The sequence below is a fragment of the Aythya ferina genome, assembly GCF_964211825.1.
Source record: "Aythya ferina genome assembly, chromosome: 3".
Classification (NCBI taxonomy): domain Eukaryota; kingdom Metazoa; phylum Chordata; class Aves; order Anseriformes; family Anatidae; genus Aythya; species Aythya ferina.
The window spans coordinates 12,515,733-12,538,131 of NC_140298.1; the positions used below are offsets into that span (position 1 = coordinate 12,515,733).

The 22,399-nt window shown below is 47.9% G+C and overlaps 1 protein-coding gene across 17 annotated transcripts in view; it reads left to right on the forward strand.

Annotated features, from left to right (window-relative positions):
• Positions 1-4,312: 4,312 nt before the first annotated feature.
• ATL2 (atlastin GTPase 2) overlaps positions 4,313-22,399 on the forward strand; it is a 41,453-nt gene continuing 23,366 nt past the window's right edge. For 3 of the 17 annotated variants that reach the window (XM_084515466.1, XM_084515457.1, XM_084515464.1), the window contains exons 1-2: positions 20,105-20,166; positions 20,286-20,575. In XM_084515466.1, the coding sequence (XP_084371592.1) occupies positions 20,120-20,166; positions 20,286-20,575 (337 nt within the window). In that variant the 5' untranslated portion in view covers positions 20,105-20,119. Of the gene's footprint in view, positions 4,588-4,890; positions 5,004-5,292; positions 5,390-7,238; positions 7,367-10,830; positions 10,993-19,893; positions 20,167-20,285; positions 20,576-22,399 lie in introns of those variants that run through there. The other 14 variants (XM_084515472.1, XM_084515471.1, XM_084515470.1 and 11 more) reach the window with 10 other exon arrangements.

Below are 22,399 nucleotides of genomic sequence, written 5' to 3' on the forward strand. Positions count from 1 at the left end.
GCCTGGAAGTTTTCCGGGTGGGAGATGTCCCAGGGCTGAGGTCAGGGACAGAAATGTAACGTGTGTTATACAATCCCCTGTTAAATAATCGTCCGGGGCCGCTGTGCCTGCCGGGTGGCTGCAGCTGGCGGTGGAGCTGCCTGGAAAACAGGCTGTGCTTTGCAGGGCTGCTGTACCCCAGGCAAGGAGCAGGAAAAGCAATTACATGCTTTGGGGCATCCCGTGCTTTGTCCCATCCTCGCTGCTGCCCTGGGCTTCCCCATTGCCAGCTGCTTTTGGCACAGCAGGCTCACAAGGGCACGAGCTATCTGCAAACCCAGCGTCGTGCTGTTTGCAGCAGGGAGCTGCTCTCTGCATCTCTCAAAGCTGTGGTGAAGCAAAAACTGGGGCTGGGCCACCCTCACACTCTCAAGTCGCCGATTTTGGGCACTGCTGCCCACCTGGGACTGGATAACAGCCCTGTGCAAATGATTTCAAAGATGCTGCAGAACAAAGCAGCTGAAAAAAAGCACGTGGAGGACACCGGGAGCGCTGTAGGAAGGGCGAGGGGTGATCCATGTTGCAAACAAAGCTGGGGAGAGGCCGCGCCGTGCTGTGAGCCTTGCTGCCTTGGGGTTGCCTTCCTTGAGCATGCATTTACAGCTAGTTAGCCTATTTTTGCTGGGTATTTTCTTCCTAATAAGGAGATTTGGCAGGTGGCCGTGCTCCCCTGAGGGTGAGGGAGAACAGCTCAACAAACTGGCACAGGGCAGGGTGAGCTCTTCTTGTTTCCAGCTCAGAGGGTAGAGGGGAAATGGAGACAGCGGGGGGTGACGGGATGGCATGAAGGGAGCTCGAGTTATCCCTCAGTTGCGTTGTGCCCCCAAATCCTGCTCCGACAGGCACAGAGCGGTGTCGGGGTGGTGTAGGAACGATGCTTACAAAGCAGAGGGGGAGTCACGGGATGGGTTCCCTGCGGTCCCTTCTGCTCCATCCCGGAGGCTGCTGTGGGGCAGATCACTCGTGCCACACACACGGCTCACCTGCCCCCACAGCAGGCTGCCCTGCTTTTCCTTTACGGTGCACTGCTCACAGCCCAGGTGCTGCAAAGCTGCAGCACGTCGTGTGCTCATCTCTCTCTGCTGGCAGGTCCTTCGGTGCCCGGCTTCGTGCGATCCAGGGAGGCATTCTGGCTTAACGCAGCTATTTTGTTGTTTAATCCTGCTTGCTTTCCTTTTAACACCTTTCCAAACATCTTAAGCTATCCTTTGTGGTGCTCACCCACTGTTTAAACTGAGAACAAATGATTGTAACTTCATCCTGGGATCTCCAACGAATTTGAGTTTGGGCAGCCAACCCTCTACTACACCCAGGCTGCATTTACCCAAGGTGGGGAGAACCAGGTAAGGAGTAAAAAGCTTCATTTCTTTATTTCTCTTTCTCCCAAGCTAACGTTACTTATCCGCTCAAAACAGATGACATCCCCCTGACTATTATTTCCAAATCTTCCTATGTTTTTTTTCCTGTGATAAGCCATTGGAGCCTTCTTTTGTCAAACTACCTCGATGTGCCGAAAGCCGCTGTCACACTGGCCTTTTGTGGCTGACCTGGTGCACAGAGCAAGGACAGCGCCTGAGTGCATTTTACTTCTGGAAAAGTTGTCTTCCTGGAGGACCCAGACACACTCTCAATGAGCAGTTCTCGGCAAAAAAACTTGCACTGTGCTCTTCTGCGAGGACACGTGCGCTTTGATGGCATTGGAGCAAGCCAGGGAGCAGGACTGGGGCGGGCAGGTACCAGCCCCTGTGACTGTGCCTTGCCCATGCTCTGCCCTCCCCACTCTCTCCCATGTTATGGAGGAGTTTTGGGGCAGGACAACCTCTGCGTCAGACTGGCATAAAGCCAAAGGCAACAGGACCTTGCTCTCACCCCATCCTCTGGGTACTGCTAAAGCTCGACCGCCTGTTTCACTGCAGTTACCCACGGCCGTGGTGCAGGCCCCCTGCTCAGGTGCATTGAAAGGGGCTTGGAGAAAGACCAAACACCATTTTCTAGAGCATAATCTAGTTTTTACTGAGAGTAGATTCGATCTAATTAAATTCACACGTTAACCCAGGCGGATTTAAGCAGCACATTCTGCTTTGTGTCCTAGGCTTGGCCTAGGTTGGCCTGAATCTGGAAATGCAGGTGGCAGAGCTGGGCTGGTGCTTCATGTCTAGGCTCAGCCCCGGGCTTGGATTTGATGCCAGAGGTTGAATCCAGGCAGCTTCAGCCCTGTGTTAAGGATTGTGCCCCCAAACCAAGCCTGGCTCAGAGCAGAACATGCGAGCCAGCCCTTTCCTTTCCTAAGGCCATCGTGCTGGTGGACGAAGCTTTGATCCCCAGAGACCCAGAAGCCACTACAGGGTCTCACACCAGCTCCTGCTGATGACTCTTTGAGCTTGGGCTTTGCTACCTGTGTCCTTGGTAAGGCTCAAGATAGCCCAAATCTTCTCCCATTCAGGGGAGAAGCCAAGCAGGGCAGGGTAGGCTGTGGCTGAGCTGCACCTCAGCTTTTTTTTGGGCCGTGGGAACTCACAGCAGAACCCCTCTTTTAAGCAAAACTCATCTCTCCCGCAGCTAGTCTGGACCTGCACTGGAAGAAACCATCTGAAACCCTGGGAATGAACCACCAGCCTCCTTGTGGGACCTGTAAATCTCGCCCAGCAGAGCCCCAGTCACGTAGCTGTGAAGGATGCAAATAAACTCCGCTGGGTAATGAGCACCCTTTGTACACCGGGGCAATCACATTCAGCCCTGCAAACAACCAGGAGCCAGGTCTGCCTGCACAGGGCTCAATGCAAAACACCCTCCCCGGGTGTAGAGCTGCACCGCTTTACTCAAATCAGTACAAGCCAGCGATGCCTGGCCCTGGGGAGGAGGAGTTAGCTTGCGATGCGAAAGCTCAGGTAAGCTCCAAGGGCAGCACGCCAAGCAGTCAGTCTCACTCCACTACATTAAATAATAAAACGTCTACTCAGCATTTTTCCCAAACGAGACCCTAAATTGATGCTTTCATCCCAAATCGGCTCTGGTAAAGTGACCTTTTTATGCTGAAGAAGCACCAGCAATGTGGACTGAAGCATGGTATCACCAATTGTGTGGGCACCACTGAGCTCTCCTCTTTGTGAGCCAAGAGCCTTGCTGTTTGTAGCAGCAGAGCACAACAGCTCCGTGCCCTGGGGGGAGGCCCTACTGGTTCAGTGATTATTTCTGTTTGATGGGCATTGCAGTGACAGCTGGAGCAATCCCTCTTTTTCTAGGACAAGAGGTTTGGGAGCTAGAGTCCAGGCAGATGGCTAAGTCTTTTCTCTCTGGTGGCTTTGCTGGGCTGAGGAGCCATTCAGAAAGGCCACCAAAGGGACCTGAACCCCTAGGTACATAGAAAGGTCCAGGATAGGTGAAAAAAAAAATTAAACTTTTGTGGAGAAACATTTCATCATGCTGCCATTTGCCACGTGTGTACACACTCCCCACCCCCAGGCTGGTGTCGCTGACCTGCACACAGGCAGGTCACGAAGCCAGAGGCAGACGCAGCCTCTGGGCAAGGCCAGGGGCAGCGTGCTGCCTGTAGACTGAGACATCTCCTTCGACCGTGGGCAGCCCGGGGGGTTGCAGGTGTGTTAGTGCTCTGTTAGCAGCACTGCACCCTCTGTAAGAGTCAGCATGGAGCCCAGGCTTTGGAGGTGGCCACATCTCATTATGCTGTTGCATAACAGCAAGATGGAGATTGCACCGTGTTTATACAGAGCCAAATGATAGGCGTTAGTTTGAGTAAATGTTTGCACATGAAAGCTTCAGCTGGTTAGAGCTCTTCGTTTCCAGCAGCAGAAGTAAACCACTTAGTTATTCAATCCTCTGAAAACTTCAATCACCCTGATAAGGGAAGACAATCACCCTGATAAGGCAGGGCAGAGGAGAAGACTTCCTCCCCATTTGCACCTGTGGGATTGCCACCACCCCAGAGAAGGGAGCAGAGCCTCCCAAAGCACTACCACCGTGCAGAGCATCGCCCTGGAGCCTGCCCACTGCCCTTCCCCTGGTTGTGCTACAGCCCCTTGATTTAAACCCCTTAATCCTGGGGAGATTGTGCAACGACTCTTTCGGGCTGAGAACGGATTACGCCCCGCTTCAAAGGTGCTTGGCACTGGGGCTGCAATCCCAGTTTTGTGTTGGGGGGGGGGGGTGGCAGTAAACTGGCCCAGCCCCTCACGCGAAAGCACCTGCAGGCAATTCCTGCAGCTGATGCCTAGCAACACGCTCTGAGCTGCTCCGACAACAGCTAAAATTCAACGATATTTCATCCTTCCTCCCCAGAGGAGCAGCTCTTGAGTCATCACCGGGGGAGATGGGACGTGTCTCCCACTCAGCTTGCTATAAATGAGTGGTATGCGAGGGGCTGCTCGGTGTCTCTTGAGCACATGTGCTGCTGCCAGCTGAAACGGCCTCTCCTTTAGGCATGCAGGACAGCTGCAGGTTCAGGAGATTTGGTAAATTGTTTTTTTCCTCCTCTTCCTAACTCTCGTTTGGCTCCCAACAGCCTCTCTGCTTCCTCAGAGCTCTCTGCAGGTAAGCTGCTTTGCCCAGGTAGGGGCGGTGCCCCGTATTTCTGTGCTCATGCAGGGCTGAAGGTATCCAACCTGGCATGGATATGAGCTCAGCTCTACTTTAGCTTTGCCTGGGCAAACCTTAAGTCATGTGCTTGCTCCACACCACAGCAAACACGCACATAGCTACAAGCTCAGGGCTGTGCTCAGCGCTCTTTGGTGATGTGATGAGTTTGGGATCACCTGTGTGATGTACACATCTGAGAGAGGCGCTTGTGGGGAGCGGAGAACATCAGTGAGGGAAAAAAGCAAGGAAACCGAGCTTGTTTGTGGGGCTGGGGTCCCCACAAAGGTGGTGAGGCAAATGCCAGCCAGCCCGGGCAGGCCCCAGTGTGTGGGCAGGGAACAAGGTTTGCTATAGAGTCTTCTGTAGCCTGGGTGAGTCTCAGTGGGAAAAGCAAGATGAGAGGCCTTGTGGGGTTTGTCCTAGCTCTAAGGGGCATGCGTTTGGCTCCGTGAGCAAGCCTGAGAGCCGGGTGGATTTCTCAATGGGAGGCTGTTAGGAAATCTCAGGCTTGGCTGAGTGACGTGGCTGCCTCGGCGGTGTCTGGTCGGGTAGCAGCTCCCCCCCAGCTGCTCCCAGAGCCAGCAGCAGGGATGTCTTCTTGCTGAGGACAGGGGGGTTTGCCAGAAGAACCACCTTTATCTCACTGCTGGCTGTTCTCAGCTTTGCCTACAGCCCTGCACAGCCTGGAGGGAAGAGCGAGACCGGCCCTGTCATTTGTTTGGACTCCACAGCCCTGAACAGATGAGGAGAGACACTGGTAAGTGCAATACTTCTGCTAGAGGCCTCTCCAGCTCATCCCAGGACCCGCTGCCCTTTAGGATGGGAGACTGCTCCATTCCCCAGCCCCGGCGTGGTGTTCAGTGTGACTCAGGTGGGTGTTGGGCTTGCTGATTTGTCGCCCTGAAAGTCACCTTAAGCAAACCCAGCAGCATCACAAAGGTTAGAGACAGGGATAGAGAAGTGCTTTACACAGAAAAGTGTGAAAAATCTGAGTCTGATCCAGTATTTATTTTTTTAGTGTCAAGTCAATGCTTGGCTTAAGCAGTCCTAACGCCAACTCTTTGCTAGCCTGCCTCCGAGGAAAGTGGCAAGCAGCTGGGAGGGTAGTGGAGATGGGGACCTTCACTGCCAGGAGTTAACATTTTGGGGGCAAAATTCTTAGCTCAGAGAACATCTCCTTTCTTCATGGGAACAGGACAGAATGAAGCTGGAGCCTTCTGACCTCTAAGTTCTTGACTTCTGTTCTCACGTTACAGCAGCAGCAAATCCTACTGCATGGGGTAGAAATCTATCCATCTGTACACGCAGTATTTCAAACACTTCTCCACGTAAACTGTTCCTGACTTGATCAGAAATAAGGTTGTTTACTAACAACTGAACTGGGAAACGTACTGGAAGTAGAGTGTGTTCTCGGTCCTTTCTGATGTCAAGGAAAGTTTTGCTGTTGACTTGGGATGAGGCTAGAAGGACGGGCAGTGACGCACTCACTTTCCATAGCACGCTGCCACAAATAAGCCAGGGATATTAAACTGCAGGAGGCCTATGGCAAGATTTTTCTCTGCCCTTCTCTACGAAGGGGTGGCATTCTGCTGCTGTTTATACTGACTTAAGTCTAGCTCAGTGAAATTCTTCTTGATGGTTTTATGGTATTGTATATTTTAACTATTAAAAGTGGAATAACTGAATGTGTGAGATTAGTTTGGCCGCTGTATCCTCCTGCAGTTATCTGCTCTGGTTGTGCTAGCTCTTTTGGATGTTAAGGTCCCTCAGGCAGGGACTGTCACCAAGTGGGATGGATCCCAACGTGATGAAGGCCCAAGGTGCTACCAAAAGAAGGATTTGGAGGTGGTTTAGAAATAACTGTGAGGCCACAACAGAGAGCGTGTTGGCTTTTGATCTGACTTCTCCTTCCACCTCCACTTAGTCCAGACTAATTAAAACTTGTGGTTGCTGTCACTTGGAAGCTGTGTCTCGGGGATAAGGCAGTGTAACTCAGGACCTCTACAGAGAGGGAGCAGGTACATGGCTGTGGTGAGCCAGCTTTCTGCAAAGCTGCTCCCACCTCACATTGACCAGGGGAAGAAGCCATGGTCGCTCAGACTGAGCAGGAATAATGTTTAGGTCTTTAATAACAAGCCTAACACCCTTCTGTAGATTAATGAAACACTATGGATATCTTAAAGGAGGCTGTAGGGAGGTGAGGTTGGTCTGTTCTCCCACATACCTGGTGACAGGATGAGGGAAAATGGGCTGAAGGTGCGCCAGGGGAGGTTTATGTTGGATGTTAGGAAGAAATCCTTCACTGAAAGGGTTGTGAGGCATTGGGGTGGGTGGAAGTGGTGGAGTCACCGTCCCTGGAGGTCTTTAAAAGACGTTTAGATGTAGAGCTTAGGGATATGGGTTAGTGGAGGACTGTTAGTGCTAGGTCAGAGGTTGGACCGGGTGATAGTGGAGATCTTTTCCAACCTAGGTGACTCTGTGAGGGCTGCTGGGGCACAGCCGGGGGGGGTGTGGGGGGGAACACCTCATGGCCGCCCCTTCCCAGCAGCGGGCGGCGCTAGGACCCGGCGCGCCCGCTCCTTGAAGCGCGAGCGCGCGCGCCGCCGGCGGCCGCGCGAGGCCTGGGCGGCGGAGCTCTGACGTCACGGCGAGTTAATTTTAAACCCGCACAAGATGGCGGCCAGGGACGCGGCGCGGCGCAGGGGTCCGGCCCGCCAACGGCCCGAGCCCGCAGGTAACGCGCCCCCCCCCCCGCCAACGGCCCCGCCAACGGCCCCGCCGAGGCCCTCAGGCGCCCGCTAACGGCAGCGGGGCCGCCCGCGCGGCTCCCGGCGGCGAGGCGAGGCGCGGGGCCGCGTCCCGGTGGTGTGTGTGTGTGGGGGGGGAGGCCCCGGGTGTTCTCCTTTCCCCCCCCCGGTCCTCCTCAAAATGGCGGGAGGGGGGATCCGGGGGGCTCCGGGGGTTTTGGGCTCGGTCTGTGGCGCTGGGGGAGCCGGGGCAGGCCCCGGGGAGCCGCTTTCCCCCCTCGGTGCGGGGAAGGAGGCGGCTGGCACGGGGCTGGCGGCCGGAATGCGGCCTCCTGGGCCGGGGGGGGCAGCTCTGCGGCCGGAGTTTGCACAGGGCCTCTGCGCGAGGTCGTCTCCCTTAGGGGGTCTTACCAGCGCTGCTCAAACGCCTCATCTCTACAGCTATATATGTGCCTTTGTACGGGTTCGTTTCTCCAGGATATCCCACCAGGATAGCTCAAAAGCTTCGTCTGTACAGCTGTACCCACCGTAAATCCATTTTATGGAGGACCCAGGGCTTGCAGAGGGACTGCCAGACTTAACCAGGCTACCACACTAAACCAGACTACCAGACTAAATCCGAATTGCATCAGGTTTTAGCACCGAACTGTTCTCACATCTCCGTACAACTCTCGCTTAATTTGTTGGAGTGGTTGAACTGGGCACGGTTAAAACAAAAGCCAGCAGGTGCCATGTGGCGTTGTTGGTTTGAGTGGCTTCATCTGCCAGCCAGTGAGGAATGGGGAAGTCTAACAGCGCTGTAAACTGGCAGGTGCAGGGCAGCCACTCTGCTGACTTTCTTATAGGGAGGAAAAGGCAAAAACTACTGAGCGTGTGGAAGTGGCTGGGTATGTTTGGCAGCGCTGCAATTTTAATGACTTAAAGCAGTCCAGAGATTGAAATCGAGGATATAATTGCTTGAGTATTGGTTTCTTTTTACTCCCTCCCCTGCTAGCGCTGCTGAATTTTCTTTGGTGGTTCTCTGCTCTCAGCAGTATGTGGCTTAATAATCTTAGATAAAGTGTTTAGACCATTGCTTAACTTTCTTGGGGTCAGAGTAAGCACCAGCACACCTGTAATAAGTGGCCTTTAAGGTAGCTATGTCATCACTAGCGATGGAAACAAGAGCATGTCACTATTAAGTTGCTTAGGTATTTTAGGCATGGAGCAGCTTAATTGACAGGGTCTGCCTGTACAGCTGTGGGTGATCTGTGCTTGCCTGCAGAAGAGCTTTCTGTATAATGAAATAAAGGAGTGTGGTAGACTGGAATAGTTGGAAGAAGAGGAATGTAACAGGAGAGGCTTAGAACTTCTCTTGTACCACTACCAAGTGTTGCTTAACAGCTGTTCTGTTCCAGCTTACAGTAAAGTCACTAATGATGTTATAATCCCTCCTTAAATAATAGCCACAGCTCTCTGGTGTTTCAACTGGAAATCTTTTGAAAGCAGGGAGAGGGGTGTTGCAGAAGGCTGGATTCTTCCCTTCTCATGTTGTTCCCTTGCTGGCAGCTTATAGGCACTTCTGAAATAGTTCATGTAAAAACTGTTCTGTGCTGGAACTACCCAGAAAGCATTCTTTTAGATATGTTGCCCTCTCCTTGTTCAGGAGGCTGCTCCTGTTTGGGTCAGGTGGGCTGGAGTGCGTGAGCCAGATCTCGTAGGGGGGCTGATACATCTCAGGTGCCGTGTGGTGACTGTGGTCCCTGTGTTCCAGTTCAATATCCGTGATTAATGTTTCGTTACTGACTAGACTAATGAAGTGCTACTGACTGGAGCAAGATACGGTGATACCTGAGTGTCTGTGCTCTCCCCATGTCCTAGTAAGAACAGGAGCACTGCCTCGAGCTGCCTGGACTGTGGATAAATGCAGGTGTGTTGGAGAGAAGGAGGAATGGGGATTTTTCTCCGCAATAGCAAAGCGCTTAGCTCCTGATGGCAGTGTCACAACCTCTCCAGCTCTGAGGGTTGCCCAACTGTGAGAACAGATGTAACGAGCAGACTGAAGTGCAGGTAAATGACTCTGTTTTTGCTTTGGTAGTGAACCATGTCTTGGTGTGCTAATCTCTTAGCACAAGTTGGATCACAGGTTTTATTCAGCACTGTAACTTGTTTCAACTTTGTGCCTGTCATTAGTAGAATGTTGTACATCTCAGCACAGCCTGTAAAAGGTTTTAACAGCTCCAAGGACATTCATGAGGAAAGCTGCCAAGTTTCACTAAAATCTGTCTTTCAGTAAAGTTTGAAGTTGTTTTTTGTAACTGCACTGTAGTTACAAAACGAACTCTATCTGGGGGATGATTTTTGAGGTTCTGATATGGCAGTCTTCTAATGGGAAGTTTTAATCTTTAAAGTTTGACTTGTTTCCTTGTTCTTGCTGTGTGCTGTGCCCACAGTGGGATCTTCAACTTGCCAGTTTGAGTGCTGTTTTCCACCTTTTTGCTAAATCCTGTGGTAACATCTCAAACTTTCTACACTAGCGTTTCAAGGTTTTGTCTTTAATCTCAACTATGGAAAGTGAACAAGACACAAATATTTTATAGGTATCTGCGTAGGCTTGCTGTTTTTGTCATTCATGAGCCACTAGAAACTTTCAGAAGTAATTACAGGCATTGGTTCTGAAGACTTTATTCTTACTGGAAAATGAGTGGTCTATTTCTCAAAACACTTGGGACTATTTCTCAAAACACTTCCAGCAACCTGAACTTTAATGTTGAGCTGTCCAGGAGGAAAGATGAAAGCAGCTTTACTTATTTGCTGAAGGTTGTTCTTGACATTAAGAATATTAATTTATCCTAGAGCTGACTTTGACGCTGTAGTGCTGTAAAGTTGATTTACATCTGAGTATATTTGCTGGGTGGGGGTTTGTTATGAACACCAGAACAAACATATGTTTCATGAGCAAGTTTGAAATACATGTGAAAACTTGGCTAAGATTGATGTCTGCTACTTTGCTTAACTGCGAAGAGATGATCGATACAAAACAAGTACTGCCTATTAGAGTAAGGATGGTAATCAAGTCATTACTAGCGACAAATTAATATGTAATAGGAACTGATTTTCTCAGGGCATTGATGGCTAACTTGGCTTGGCTTCTAACTTCTGTTTATATCAGAAAGATATTAATATATTTTGTGTAGCGTTCATTTCCAGGAAAGCAAGTTTTTTTTTTTTTTTTGTATAGTAAAGACATGTTTTGTAACACATTCACTATAAAAAATCTGAGGAACTCAGAAGGTGTTTAAACTTTGGAAGTCTTTTCTCTATCCACTTAGCAAACTCGAAATGAAATCTGGGGGATTTTGAGGATCTGTCTGTCTTCTTCCCACTGGTAGTTCTTGGTTGACTGAATTTTTATCTCCCAAGACTGGAAGGTTACGCCCATTATCACGCCCATTATCTCCTGTAGCTGTACAAACAAGTTGCTGTGAGGTGACCTAAAGCAGAAAGTAATGCTGAGCAAGTAACTACCTGCTGGTGTCGGACCGGAGTTCTTGCTCTGCAGCAAAGCAAGGAGCTCACCCTCTCTTTTCCTTTTGGGAGCGAGCATACGCATGCCATTAGAGCACCATGGAGGGTAAGTTCACTTAATGAATTGCCTCCATGGCAGGTTATTCGTGTGCTTGCATATCCTGAAGCTATCCAATTGCTTTGCCTGGAGTCAGCTACTGCAAACCCTTGTTACTATGTGGGGTTGTTACTCCTTAAGGTTACAAGGCTGTTTTGTTCCACATTCTGGTGTGCGAATAGTAGGTCTTAGTGCTTAGTATGATCTCTGAAGCTAAATAGGTCTTTTCTCCCTTTCCCATTAAGTAAACAGAGAAAAAATAGCTATGCTAATTTTATAGTGGTTACTAGCTGGCTCCTCTTAATGGCTGGAAGAGCTTAAAGTGGAATGGTTGACACCAAAGATGGCATTACTGAGCCACGCAGCGTCCAGGGTGGCCTGACAAAAACTCCCCGACTGGATGCAGGTAACTGAGTTACAGGATGGCTTGGTGAATGCATGAGCAGGGCTAAGAGGCTGAAATAATGATGCGTTATTTTCTTAGCAAATTTAATGCAAAAGAGAAGTTCATTTGAAAACAAAATGCAGAAATGATTCTCGAAAGGCTGATATTGAAAAGTCTTTCGCCCTGCTTTTCTCTGTCTTACAGGAATGGGTAAGAAGTGTCAAGGCTGTAAGAGTGCACAGGGTGCCTTTTGAGAAAGGACTCAGCTTACAGCTTGATCACTGGGCCTCTGATTTACAGCTTGGGTGTTGTAGGAAGGGTCTTCTTATAGACTTCTGCTAAGAGTGGAGATGTCTTGTTCATGTTGTTCACATCTAACTTTTCTTCTAGCTGTATTTTCAGCTTTACTTTCATGTGTAGAGATTGAACTAATTGGTTGAACTAATTTGGGCTCACATGACAGTGACTTTTAGTGACTTTTGCATGGCAAGGTGTTTTTTTTTTTTTTTTTTTTTTTTTTTTTTTTTTGGTGCTACTTAAGCCTTGGCAGGTTTCTCTTAGACTGAAATAGAAGCTAAAACCTGGAAGGTAGCAGAGTTGGAGACTTGAACTAATAAAATGTTGTACAGATTACAGGCATAGGGTTTAGAATATAATTATCAGTAAATTGATACTGGAAAGCAGAATGTGGTTTGGTCTTATGCAAGTTGTTGCTTGATTGAGATGAGAATCAGGTTCCAGTCTGTAGGTAGTGTCAGAGCACAATACAGGCATGTTGGATTTGTAAGCTTTTGCGGCTATCGGTAAAATATTTGAAGCGTCTCTTGAGCAATAAATTGTGTAATGATTCTAGGACAAGGCTTTTTTTCTCCTTGGTTTGAAAATCGTATAGAAGCCTGTTGGAGAGTATATTAACTGCTTGTACTGATGTGTTAGGACTAATCCTCGTACATTGTGTGTGCTTGGAAAAGTTGTTCTCACCTCTTATCTTCTTGAACAGGATGGTACTGCTGAGTGGAAGAGTGACTGTGGTTATTTTAACTGTCTCTGTAAGCCCAATCCTGCGATACCACTCCTGCAAACTTGTATGCTTTGTCCTGTTTCCCTCCCTTCCCCACCCCTTTCTGCATTTTCAGCCACAGAGGTAGGTGTAAGGGTCTTCTGGTTTTGGCTTGTGGCTGTTTGTTTACCTTGATCTCTGTGCTGTGATCTATGTGCAGAACCTTAAATAATGGGGAGAAATGAAAGCATGTGTAAATCCTCTGCCTAATATGGCAGTCATTACTGTAGTGATTTCAGGAGAGGAGCATTCACTTGAACTGCTGGGCATGGAGGCAGCAGCTCGGCTTCCTTTACTTCTATTGCACAAACATAGAATAGCAGGGAAAATACCGGTGTAGAAAGCAACCTTAAAGGTTCTTGATACAAGAAAAATAATTTCAGAAGTCATCTTGCTTTTAATTGGAGTGTTTTCTTGAATGCTTTGCAGTTCTAAACTAATACTAGGGGATTGTTCTTGGTAATGACAGCAGTGTGACTCCAAACAAGGGCTGAAAGCTGCCCTTGAGGCGTTATCACATATCTTCCAAGCAACAAAGTCTTAAGCTTGTCATGGGGATAAGGGCGGGAATGCAGCACAAAATACTTAAAAGGAAATGTTTCTAAATGCTACCGTGTCAGGCTTCTTAGTACGGAAATTGTTTGGAAAAGTGCAGTAAGCAGTGCTTTCGGGTGTTGGGGCACGGAACTGGGGTATTTTCTACATCTAATAGTACTGTAGAAATAAGTGGCTATTGGAAATCTATCGTACATCCTGTTCTGAGATTTAAAAAGGGAAAGAATCTTTCCAAATAAAATAATGGTGATAGGAGCATTAAAAGAAGCAACTTCTGAAAAAAATGAAGTTAAATAGCAATAGAAGAATAAATGCTGTTCACTGTGAACACTAGGATAGCAGATTTGAATAACTCCTTGTGGAACCTTCAGGTGCTACTGAGAGTCCCGCTTATTTGGAAGACCCTTAAAATGCAGTCTACTACATTTAAAGAGGTTGGAAGTTGGCTTGTGCTACACTGAGACTAAGAATAACATTGGGTGTAAGTACTTTGAGTTGCAGACATATCACTGTTGCATTAAGCAAATATCAAACCGAGCCGTTTGGTCTAAACCCTTGTTGACTTCTCATTTCTGTAGTGCCCTAGAACTGACCAGATTAAGCTTTGGGGAGCTTTACAAAGCAGCACACCGCTATCTTTGTTTGGGTTCATCTTGTAAACTTGGCCTTATCCCCAGGGTTTATCCTCAATACACTGAGAAGAAAGACTTCTGGCACCCACAGACTGAGATCACTGCATGGGGTCTACAAAGACAAATCCGTTGGCTGCAGGAGGATTAAACATAGTTTTCAGACAGTTGCATATTTTCTTCCTGTACCCAAGTGCGAGGTGGCAATTAAAGCACTTGTAGATTAAGCATACGATGTGCTGTCCTGCAGAAAAGTAGTTGGATTGGCACTGAGAGCTTGAGGTAAATACCAGTAGTAACCTGTTTCCCTTCTCTCTGCTCCTTAAATCTGGGATTATTCCCTCTTTTCCTCAGTGCTGTGCTCCCCACAAGGCTAGACTGTTAGCACACAGGTAACAATGGCATTTGCTGTTCCAGGAAAGTGCTGGCTAAAAAAAAAAAGTGAAGACTTATTAATGCTGTTTGAGGCTGCTGTATTAACAAGGGCCATGAATGATGCTAAAGAAGATTAGGTAAGCGTTGAGCCCTTTGGACTGATGCAAAGGTGCTTGTAGCGTGGAACTGAGCTACTGAAGTGGGAGAGTTTTACAGCGCCCATGTGACAAATTAACTGCTGTGATTTTTGAAACCAAGACTCAGCAGAGATCTCTGAATAGGTACAGTATTTTCAGTAGGAGTGTCCAAGGGAACTCTCCTCTAGCACAGGAGGGCCTGTGCTAAGCTCAAGGTCTTGCCACCAGTTACCCACTCCTGACAAAACTAAAGCTGGTGTTAACCTGCGTTTGCAGAGGAAGGAGACCTTGTTAAGTGAAGGTTAACAAGTGTGCTGGCTAACCCTACCTAAATCTGAGCTCTTTCACATCTAGACAAATCCTTGGCAACACACCGTCTGATCCAGTTACAGCCCAGTTGTCTCCCCATCTTCGCAGAGTTATCACATATCGCTCGGTCAGTCCCCACATGAACGCACTCCTTAGCTGTACTTGTGTGTTCGGGGGCTCTGGAGAAGTTTTCCAGCTTGCCTGGCTGGTAGTTAACAAAGCCAAATGTTTCTTTTGGCACCGGTGCTGAGTCAAGCATCTTGTGCCTCCCCCTCGTTTGTGCTGGTGCAGCTGTTTCAGAGGCTGCGGGGTGCACACCGCATCATCTCGTGTGCGTGTTTGTTCAAGATAAGTTTGTGCCTGGACCAAGGACAGTGGTGCCAACGCAGAGGGCAGCAGTCCTGTGCTGTTCAGCAGTACAGATGAATTTACCCTATGCCCTGGGGTCAGATAATGCAGTTGCGTGGCTCCACTTTGCCTGTCTTCACCTCTGGTGCTTGTTGGACTCTTACAGAACTGATAGAGCTCGTAGAAAACGATTCGTATTGGATTGCTTTTTCTGCTGGGGTGTTTTTTTTTTTTTTTTTAATTGGCTTGGCTCTCAGCAGCGCTGGATGCGTTGCAAAATTAGCAGGGAAGGCAGCGTGGTGCTGCGTGGGGCTGCGAATGGGAAGGAGTGGGAGAGCCCTTGTGTGAGGGGGAGCTTAAACCTCGGCTGTGCTGCTGGAGCAGCCTTGGGGAGGGAGGAGGCAGTTCCTGGCACCGTCCCGTTGGCAGAAAAGATGCACTTTGAGCTGGTGTCTTTGCAAGGGACTTCTGCCTGGCAGAGATGTGGAAATGGTGGGGAGCGGGTGCGGGGTTGTGAACGGTGTGGGCTCGGTTAGGTGTTGCGTGGGTCAGTTGCAGGTTAGTGGTTAGCAGCAGGGACTACGGGGAAAACTGCTCGTGGTGTAACCCCATGAAAACAATTTCTTCCTTCAGCCCCGATGAAAGCACCGCACGCAAGGTGTGACTTTCTTTTTGTTTCAGTTATCCCCGAGATGTGATTTGTGTGGTCGGCTTCGCCTCTTCCTGTTTTGCTTCTCGGTGTTCTGGGCGCTGTTTTGTTTGTATGTGCTGTGTTTCCCTCTGCTGTGCACGTGAAAGGGAAGCATGACCGAGGAAAACTGTGTGTGTGTTACTGACACTGCCAGGCTAACCATTTTCCTCGGAAGAGAGAGGAGGAAGGGACCAAAATCATCCATGAAGATGTCTGCAGGTAGTTACTGTGTCAGCTCTGCTGGTTACATGATCTAGAGAAGGCAGTTTCTTAATGGAAACACAATCTCTCCCTGCACTGCTCTTACCTCTGAAATTAAATCTGGAAAACTAATACAATTATGGAGTACAGTGCTGGAAAAGCTGGATGGAGGCTGTCTAAGCTGCAGGTATTTCAGGGGAGGCAGGAAACTGGATGCAGGCTGAAGGCTAGGCTAGAAGAGCACTTTGCTTGGAAGCTTCAGATGAGAGCATGGCCTGATACAGAAGAAGCCTCCTGACTTGCTCTTTTCCTCAAACCTGTTGATGTTCCTGACTGACAGCTTGTTTATCCTGGAAGTGAATATGGAAACTTGCCCTCCAGCATGTCTCCCTGTGTAGCAAAACTCAGCACTTGCTTGAGCCTGTGGCCACAGAACAGATGCAGCAGGGTGTCTAAAGCTGTTCTGGCTACTAATCTAAAGATCAAACGTGGGATAATTGCAGTTGGCATCTCCCACCTTGTTCCTATCTCCCTGTTCTCCTCACTCCAAACCGTGGTTTGGGATAGCTGGTCATTCTCTTGGTTGCTGACATGTGGGAAGTGCATACAAAGTATGTAAGCTGCAGTTATGCACTAAAACAATTAGAAAATATCAGCTGGATTTTCTTGGGTGAGCAACGACCTTAAGGGTGAGGAGAAGGCCTTGTAGTACTTCCATCTACCTTCGTCTTCATATTTTAAAGCAGCGTTCTTTGAGGGGGCTGGAAAAGTACTGGTAAACCTTATTGTGGGTAGAGATCCTGGTAGGCTCTTCAGTGAGTATGCTAATAATAGCTGTGGTTTTTCAGCAGAGTGGAAGGATGAGGAGCGTGCTTTGTCACTATCCCTACCCTCCAAGTTTTCCCTTGTAGCTATGGAGAAACATCCTTCTAAGTTCATGATGTGCTTTCGGGAAAGCAGTCCTTTTATATAAAAAACTCTTTTTGCTGCTTGCTTTCCAGGGCTGGGTCACAGTTTGTGCTGCTCCTGCCTTAGCATCTGCTCATCGGTGTGCTCTTGCTTGTGTGCATTTACTGCAAATAGCCCAATCTGAAGGTTAACTTTCTTGCTGCACCTCTTCATTGAAGGGGAGAGAAAAGCTGGAGGGAGGCTTCGTTTTAATGGAGAATGCAAAATGCCAGCGTAGTGTTTTGCATGGCTGTGGGAGAGCTCTCTGCTCCTGCATGCAGACCCTTCAACAGAGAAAGCAATTTAAAGCACTTCGGGAGTAGACAGACCTATTGTCTGATCAGTTATGATGCTTCGTAGGTATCTAGGTCATCAGAATATCTTTTTTCCTTTTTCCTGGCAGAACTGTAGCTTCAGGTTTTTTGCTTCTGCTAGTAGTTTATGTAACAGTTCCAGATCTGTCCCTTAACATCCCATTGCCCTGAAGGAGCAGAGAGAGTTAAATGTGCCTTTCTCCCCCCTTCTCCTCCTCTGCCACTCTTGTTTGGATATCCAATAAGTCTTTGGAACTTAGCTCATCAGTCCTATTTATAGCTGAAGTATTCAAAACATTTAATTATTTCTGGCCTTAAAATGAGCTACTTGGCAGTATTTGCTAGGCAGCAATAGGGAAGCAGTGATGCATTAAGATCTGCAGCAGCCCCGTAACTTTCATATGGGTCTTGCTGGGAGTTAATTGCATGGAGGTGGACTGCTGGAGAAAGGAGAGGACAATTTTGTGGCTTAAACCTACTTTTTTTTTTTTTTTTTTTTCATCGGATGTGCCAGATTTTTTACCTTGTCCAAATAAGGCTTGAAGGTTAACCTATTTTTTTTTTCTCTGCTCTGGAATTGAATTCACACATGCCTACACTCCCCTTGGTTCACTACATCGAAATGAGAAACATTTAAATAATTTGTCTTTCTGCCTAATGAAGATTTCCTAGGTGAGGCTCCGAGAGAAAGCATCGCATTTAGATGTGGTGCAGTGACTTCTTCATGATAACTTATTTTAAGCTTTTACTTGAAGCTGTGAACTCCCTCGGGGTGTGGAGGTACAGCAGGATTTCAAGCCAGATAGGTGAGAGTTGGTGCAGTCTGCCTCAGCTTGCTTCCCCATTCAAGTGTGGGGGGACCTGGACTGAACTGTGGGTGGAGTGGGGTGTGTTTGGGGGGGATTTGGGTCACTTTGTAAGGATGCAGATGTGTTATTTCTGTAGAGCATTGGGAAAAAGAGTTGAGGGATGCCGAGTGCTGATGTAGCAAGTTGTGACAGAACTTCTGATTTACAATGGACACCTAGCAAAGTGCAGCTTTCCATATAAGCAGGGTTATTAAGACTACGAGCTTGAAGACTTGGACTTTCCCATGTCTCTTTTAACTCCTGGTGACAGAGCAAATGGAAGGAACACTGGTGAGCCATCTACCCTAAATGAAAGTGACTTCTTTAGCTGCCTGTTTATAATGCGAGTCTTCAATCCCATTTGCTTTTTAGTGGCTTAAATTTACTTCTGTGTAGTGCTGCATCTGTGTGCAGTTATCTGGGTCAACCCCAGTGTCCAGAGAAGCAATTACTAGATGGCATTTGGGGCTTGTTGATTGGAAACACACACTGTATCTTAAAACAGAGTTCAGCAATTAGTGTCTTTCCTCTTATGAAGGAACGTGAATGAGGTGTTTAACCAGCTCAGGCTGTATTTGGGTTGAAACTTGAAGGTAGCTCTGTTGGTATTTGGTTTCAATGAATGTGGTTAGGGGGAGAAACTTGCATTTAAAGCAGGTTGTGTCTCTTTTATCTCATAGCATGCAAGTTGAGCTGACTGCTCTCACTCCCATGTTCTTACACTGCAGGGCAAATAGGTCATCAGCTGCTTCTGTGCCCTTTGGGGGAAGCAGGCATTAGCTTCTGTTCATTTCACCTCTTACTTTAAGAAGCGGGTGATTCAGTTGGGTTTGTTCAGATAAAATATTCCCTGTACCTACACAGACAGTTACTGTTCCCAAAACCTGGCTTAGCGTTTCAACAAATGCTGCTTGTTCTGGACACTTAGCCGGTGAGTGTCGGCAGCACGCCTTCTGTAGCAGTTGCTGATGGAGTGCAGAGCTCTTGGGGAAGCTGGCCAGTGGTTTCTTCCTGAGGCTGGATTTGTTTCCGCTCCCGTCTGTCTGCTTCTGTGCCTTGCTGCATGGTTTTGCTTCTCCTGTGTCTCCTAGCCTGCTTCCCTGGCTCAGGAAGCGATTACACACCACTGACATTGTGCAGCAGCTCTACTGCTACTATGAAGGATGCAGGCTGGAAGAGGTTGAAATGGAGAAAGGAGTGATGAGCAAACAGCTACAGGATGAGGACTGAGCGGATGGCAGACTTCGGGACGAGTCCAGCCGACAGTCCTCCTGCATTAGCTTTGGCCGGAGCAGGGTATGTGAGTGCAGTCCGAAGTGCATTCGTTCAATAGTGCACGAGTCTCAAAGGGCAGCTGTGCAGCTTGTAAAAACAAAGCCATGGCTTTCTGGGTCTGCCACGCTGCTCTCCAAGCTCCAACGCCATGTGTTGTGATAGATGAGAGCTGTTCTGTGCGTACGGAAAGCCCGAGGGCCAGTCTTCTGTGCACATGGGCATTTCCACCAGCATCAGGACCAGCTCTGTGCCGTACCCCTGGAACAACCAAGTCCTCGTGAGTGGATGTGCTGGAGCTGTAACCCCAGTCCTGGAATAGAACTGGAAGACTTAACACTTTGGGAAAGTCCAAAACAAAAAAGGCCAACAGCAAAGCAAACAAAAATCCCACCCAAGGCAACAGAATCGTGCTGCTCTGGTTGCCTCTTGAGCTTTCCTGGATGTGTTGTCATGGAGACCTGTGGAGGGAGGCTGCCACGAGCTGTGCAAATCCAGATTACCGTCCAGTTGGCTGGAAACACTCTGGTGTAGGGTGATCCTGCTGGAAAGCCACTTCTGTCCTCGTTTTTCTTACACTTAATTTGCTGGGACTGGGTTGTTAGAATGACCTAGAGTGGCATGTGGCCCTTAGGTGGGGCTTTAGGACAAATCCACCTAAATTCTGTATTTGTAGTAGTGTACTATGACTGCTGGGGCAGGTGAGGAAGGAGGAGAAACAACAACAAAAAAAATCCACCCCTACTAACAATCAGGTATAGGTCAATAAGAATGTTCTGAATTTCATCAGTTCCTTGACAGTGCTGTGAGATTTTTTTTTTATATGATCTACATCCAGGCTTGCTGTAATGCTTCTGCAGCTTCTGGAAAAAAAAAAAAAAAAAGGTGAAGTAGGACTGCTTGTCCTGATCATTGTTTGAGACACTGCTCTGGAAGTAGTTCTTGGAAATGGAATGTGATCCTTCTGCCCAGGACACTGAAGCCTTCTAGAAAGCCTTCCAGCATATTCCAGTGCTCTGACACAGCAACTAGCCAGAGTAACAGGGTAAGCTGCCAGAAGATGTATGGAGAGCCAAAAGGGCTATGATGCCTGCCTTGGAGCCAGTGACAGGTTAGCATACAATGACAGCATTGCTGGGACAAGCATTAGTGCTCATTCCACAGTTAACATGCTTACCCTCGTGTGATATCTGTCCAGGTAATACCTAACCTGTCCAAAATCTCTTGAAGGGAAGGCTGCTCTGTGACGCTCGAGGATGAAGTTAGGAAATCAGCTCTTCTGGATGGATCGAGTTTCCTTTACAGCTGTCAACGCTGTGGTTCTCCAACCTCAAAGTGCTTGATTCATGTCTACGATAGCGTTTTCTGCAGGCAGGTTGGGAGCTGTCAGATGATTTTATTTTGGACTAGCCAGCCTAGTACAACACAAATCCACCAACCAAAGACAGCAAAAAAGACCCCAAACCAGCCTTTTCTCCCCACAGCTAGATGTATTGGATTTTACTTTCAAATTTTTCCTGGTGAGTGAAATATAAAGGGAATTGAACGGGACTGGAGATGAATCTTTTATCCCCTCTGAGTTATATAAGCTGCAGGGGTGCAGAAGACTATTAACAAGATGTGGACTTTCGATGGATGTATCCTGTGCAGGCTCCTGATAGTGCTATCAGCTTGTGATAGGGAGAATCTGCTTGTTTGGAAATCGTTAATGATAAATGATCACACTGCTTGTTTGTCTGGAAAGTATCTTGATGTGAGGAGGCTTCTGTGTTGGCAAAAGGACGTTGCTAAAGTTCCTGCTTTGAGCTCTGCTAAGGATCTGATGATTTCCAGGTAGGAAAAGGTGGTTAATGTCTGGCTGCAATTCAGAGAAGTTGCAGATGTTGCTTTGGATTATTTTGCAGTCTACCTTAGCTTACAAACTTGATGCCTTAGCGCTATCAGTGCAATACACATGTAAATAAAAGAATATAAGGCTGTTTTAAGTAACCAAGTTGAACTTGTCTGGGGAATACTTAGAAGCGGAGGTGCGTGTACTTTGCTACAATTCAAAAGTCTCTTCTTGGAGCTATTTAATGTTTTTATTAATAGAATTATTCCCTTTGTTTCCAAGCTGTGATGCCAAAGGCTTTCTTTACTGTCAAAATCTTTGTGCCTCACTGGGGCCTCCTATGTTTTCTGGCTTACAAAGAATGCTTTCTATGTGGGGCAAATCCTGCTTTGTAAACTTTTTTTCAAAAGAGGGCTTATTTAATTTCTGAGAATAGAAAAGTGTTAGCTGAAGGTGAGATCTTTTTTTTTTTCTTCTGAAATGGCAACCCGTACTCTATCAATGTAGTTTGTGTAGCTTGATGTCCTGCTGACAGCTGCTCTTAAAGTTATTCCTTCCGTTTGTCAGACATGCTGGTGTAATTTTTTTTGGCCTGCTTTGTCAACCAGACTGAGTGAGGGTGATGCTAGGAGCTGTTTTGCACGCCCACTTGGGTAATGCTAGAGTGTGGTTCTAGCTCCTTAGGGCTTACACTCCAGTTTACGTCCTGTTCAAACCAAGTTCTCCACTAGCTTTATTTGTTCAAACCAATACATATGTATTTTTAAAAAAGGTTCAGTGCTGCTGGCCTTTGAAGCAGCACCAACACGATGATTGGAAGCGTCCCCTCTGATTTACAAGAAAGTGAAATGCTGTCAGAACTGTCTAAAGAGACAGCTGCTGGAAAAACTCCAGGGTCACCGTGTTACCAATCTTTCAAGTCCCTGATAATGACTCAAATGTCTCATTACATCCACAAAACAGGCTGTGTTTGAGTACTGTTCCTAAGTCTTGCTGAGGTTGGGATCTGGGATGCAAGATCTGGCAGGAATGGCTTGGTGCAGGTCCTGCGGGTGCTGGCAGGGTCTCTACCATGGATGAATCTAACCGTGGTGGGCTCCGTGGTGCCTTGTGGCACACAGTGCAAGAAAATGCTATTCCTGAGCTGCTCCTGCAGAAAGCATGGGGCCATGTAACACACCTGTGTACATCGTGTGACTGGAAATGGCTTTTTCATTCTCTTGGCAGAAGCAATGCTTGGAAATGTAGGCATGGCAAGCAGTCCAATGGACTGAAACTGAGATGTTCCCAGATGAGTAACTGTTAGGAAGATGCCTCAGTCAGGTTTGTGCACGTGGACTTCTCACAGAGCATGGCAAGCTGTAAATCTGAGTTTTGAGGCAATTCTGTACGCACAAAAACCCTTCCAGAAGCTCGACAGCAAAACTGGGATCAGGCCAGTGGGGGAGTTCCTTTTTTCTCTGGGACAAACTTTGTTATTGTGGTACTTGGACAGGAGCAGAGTTCAGGTTAC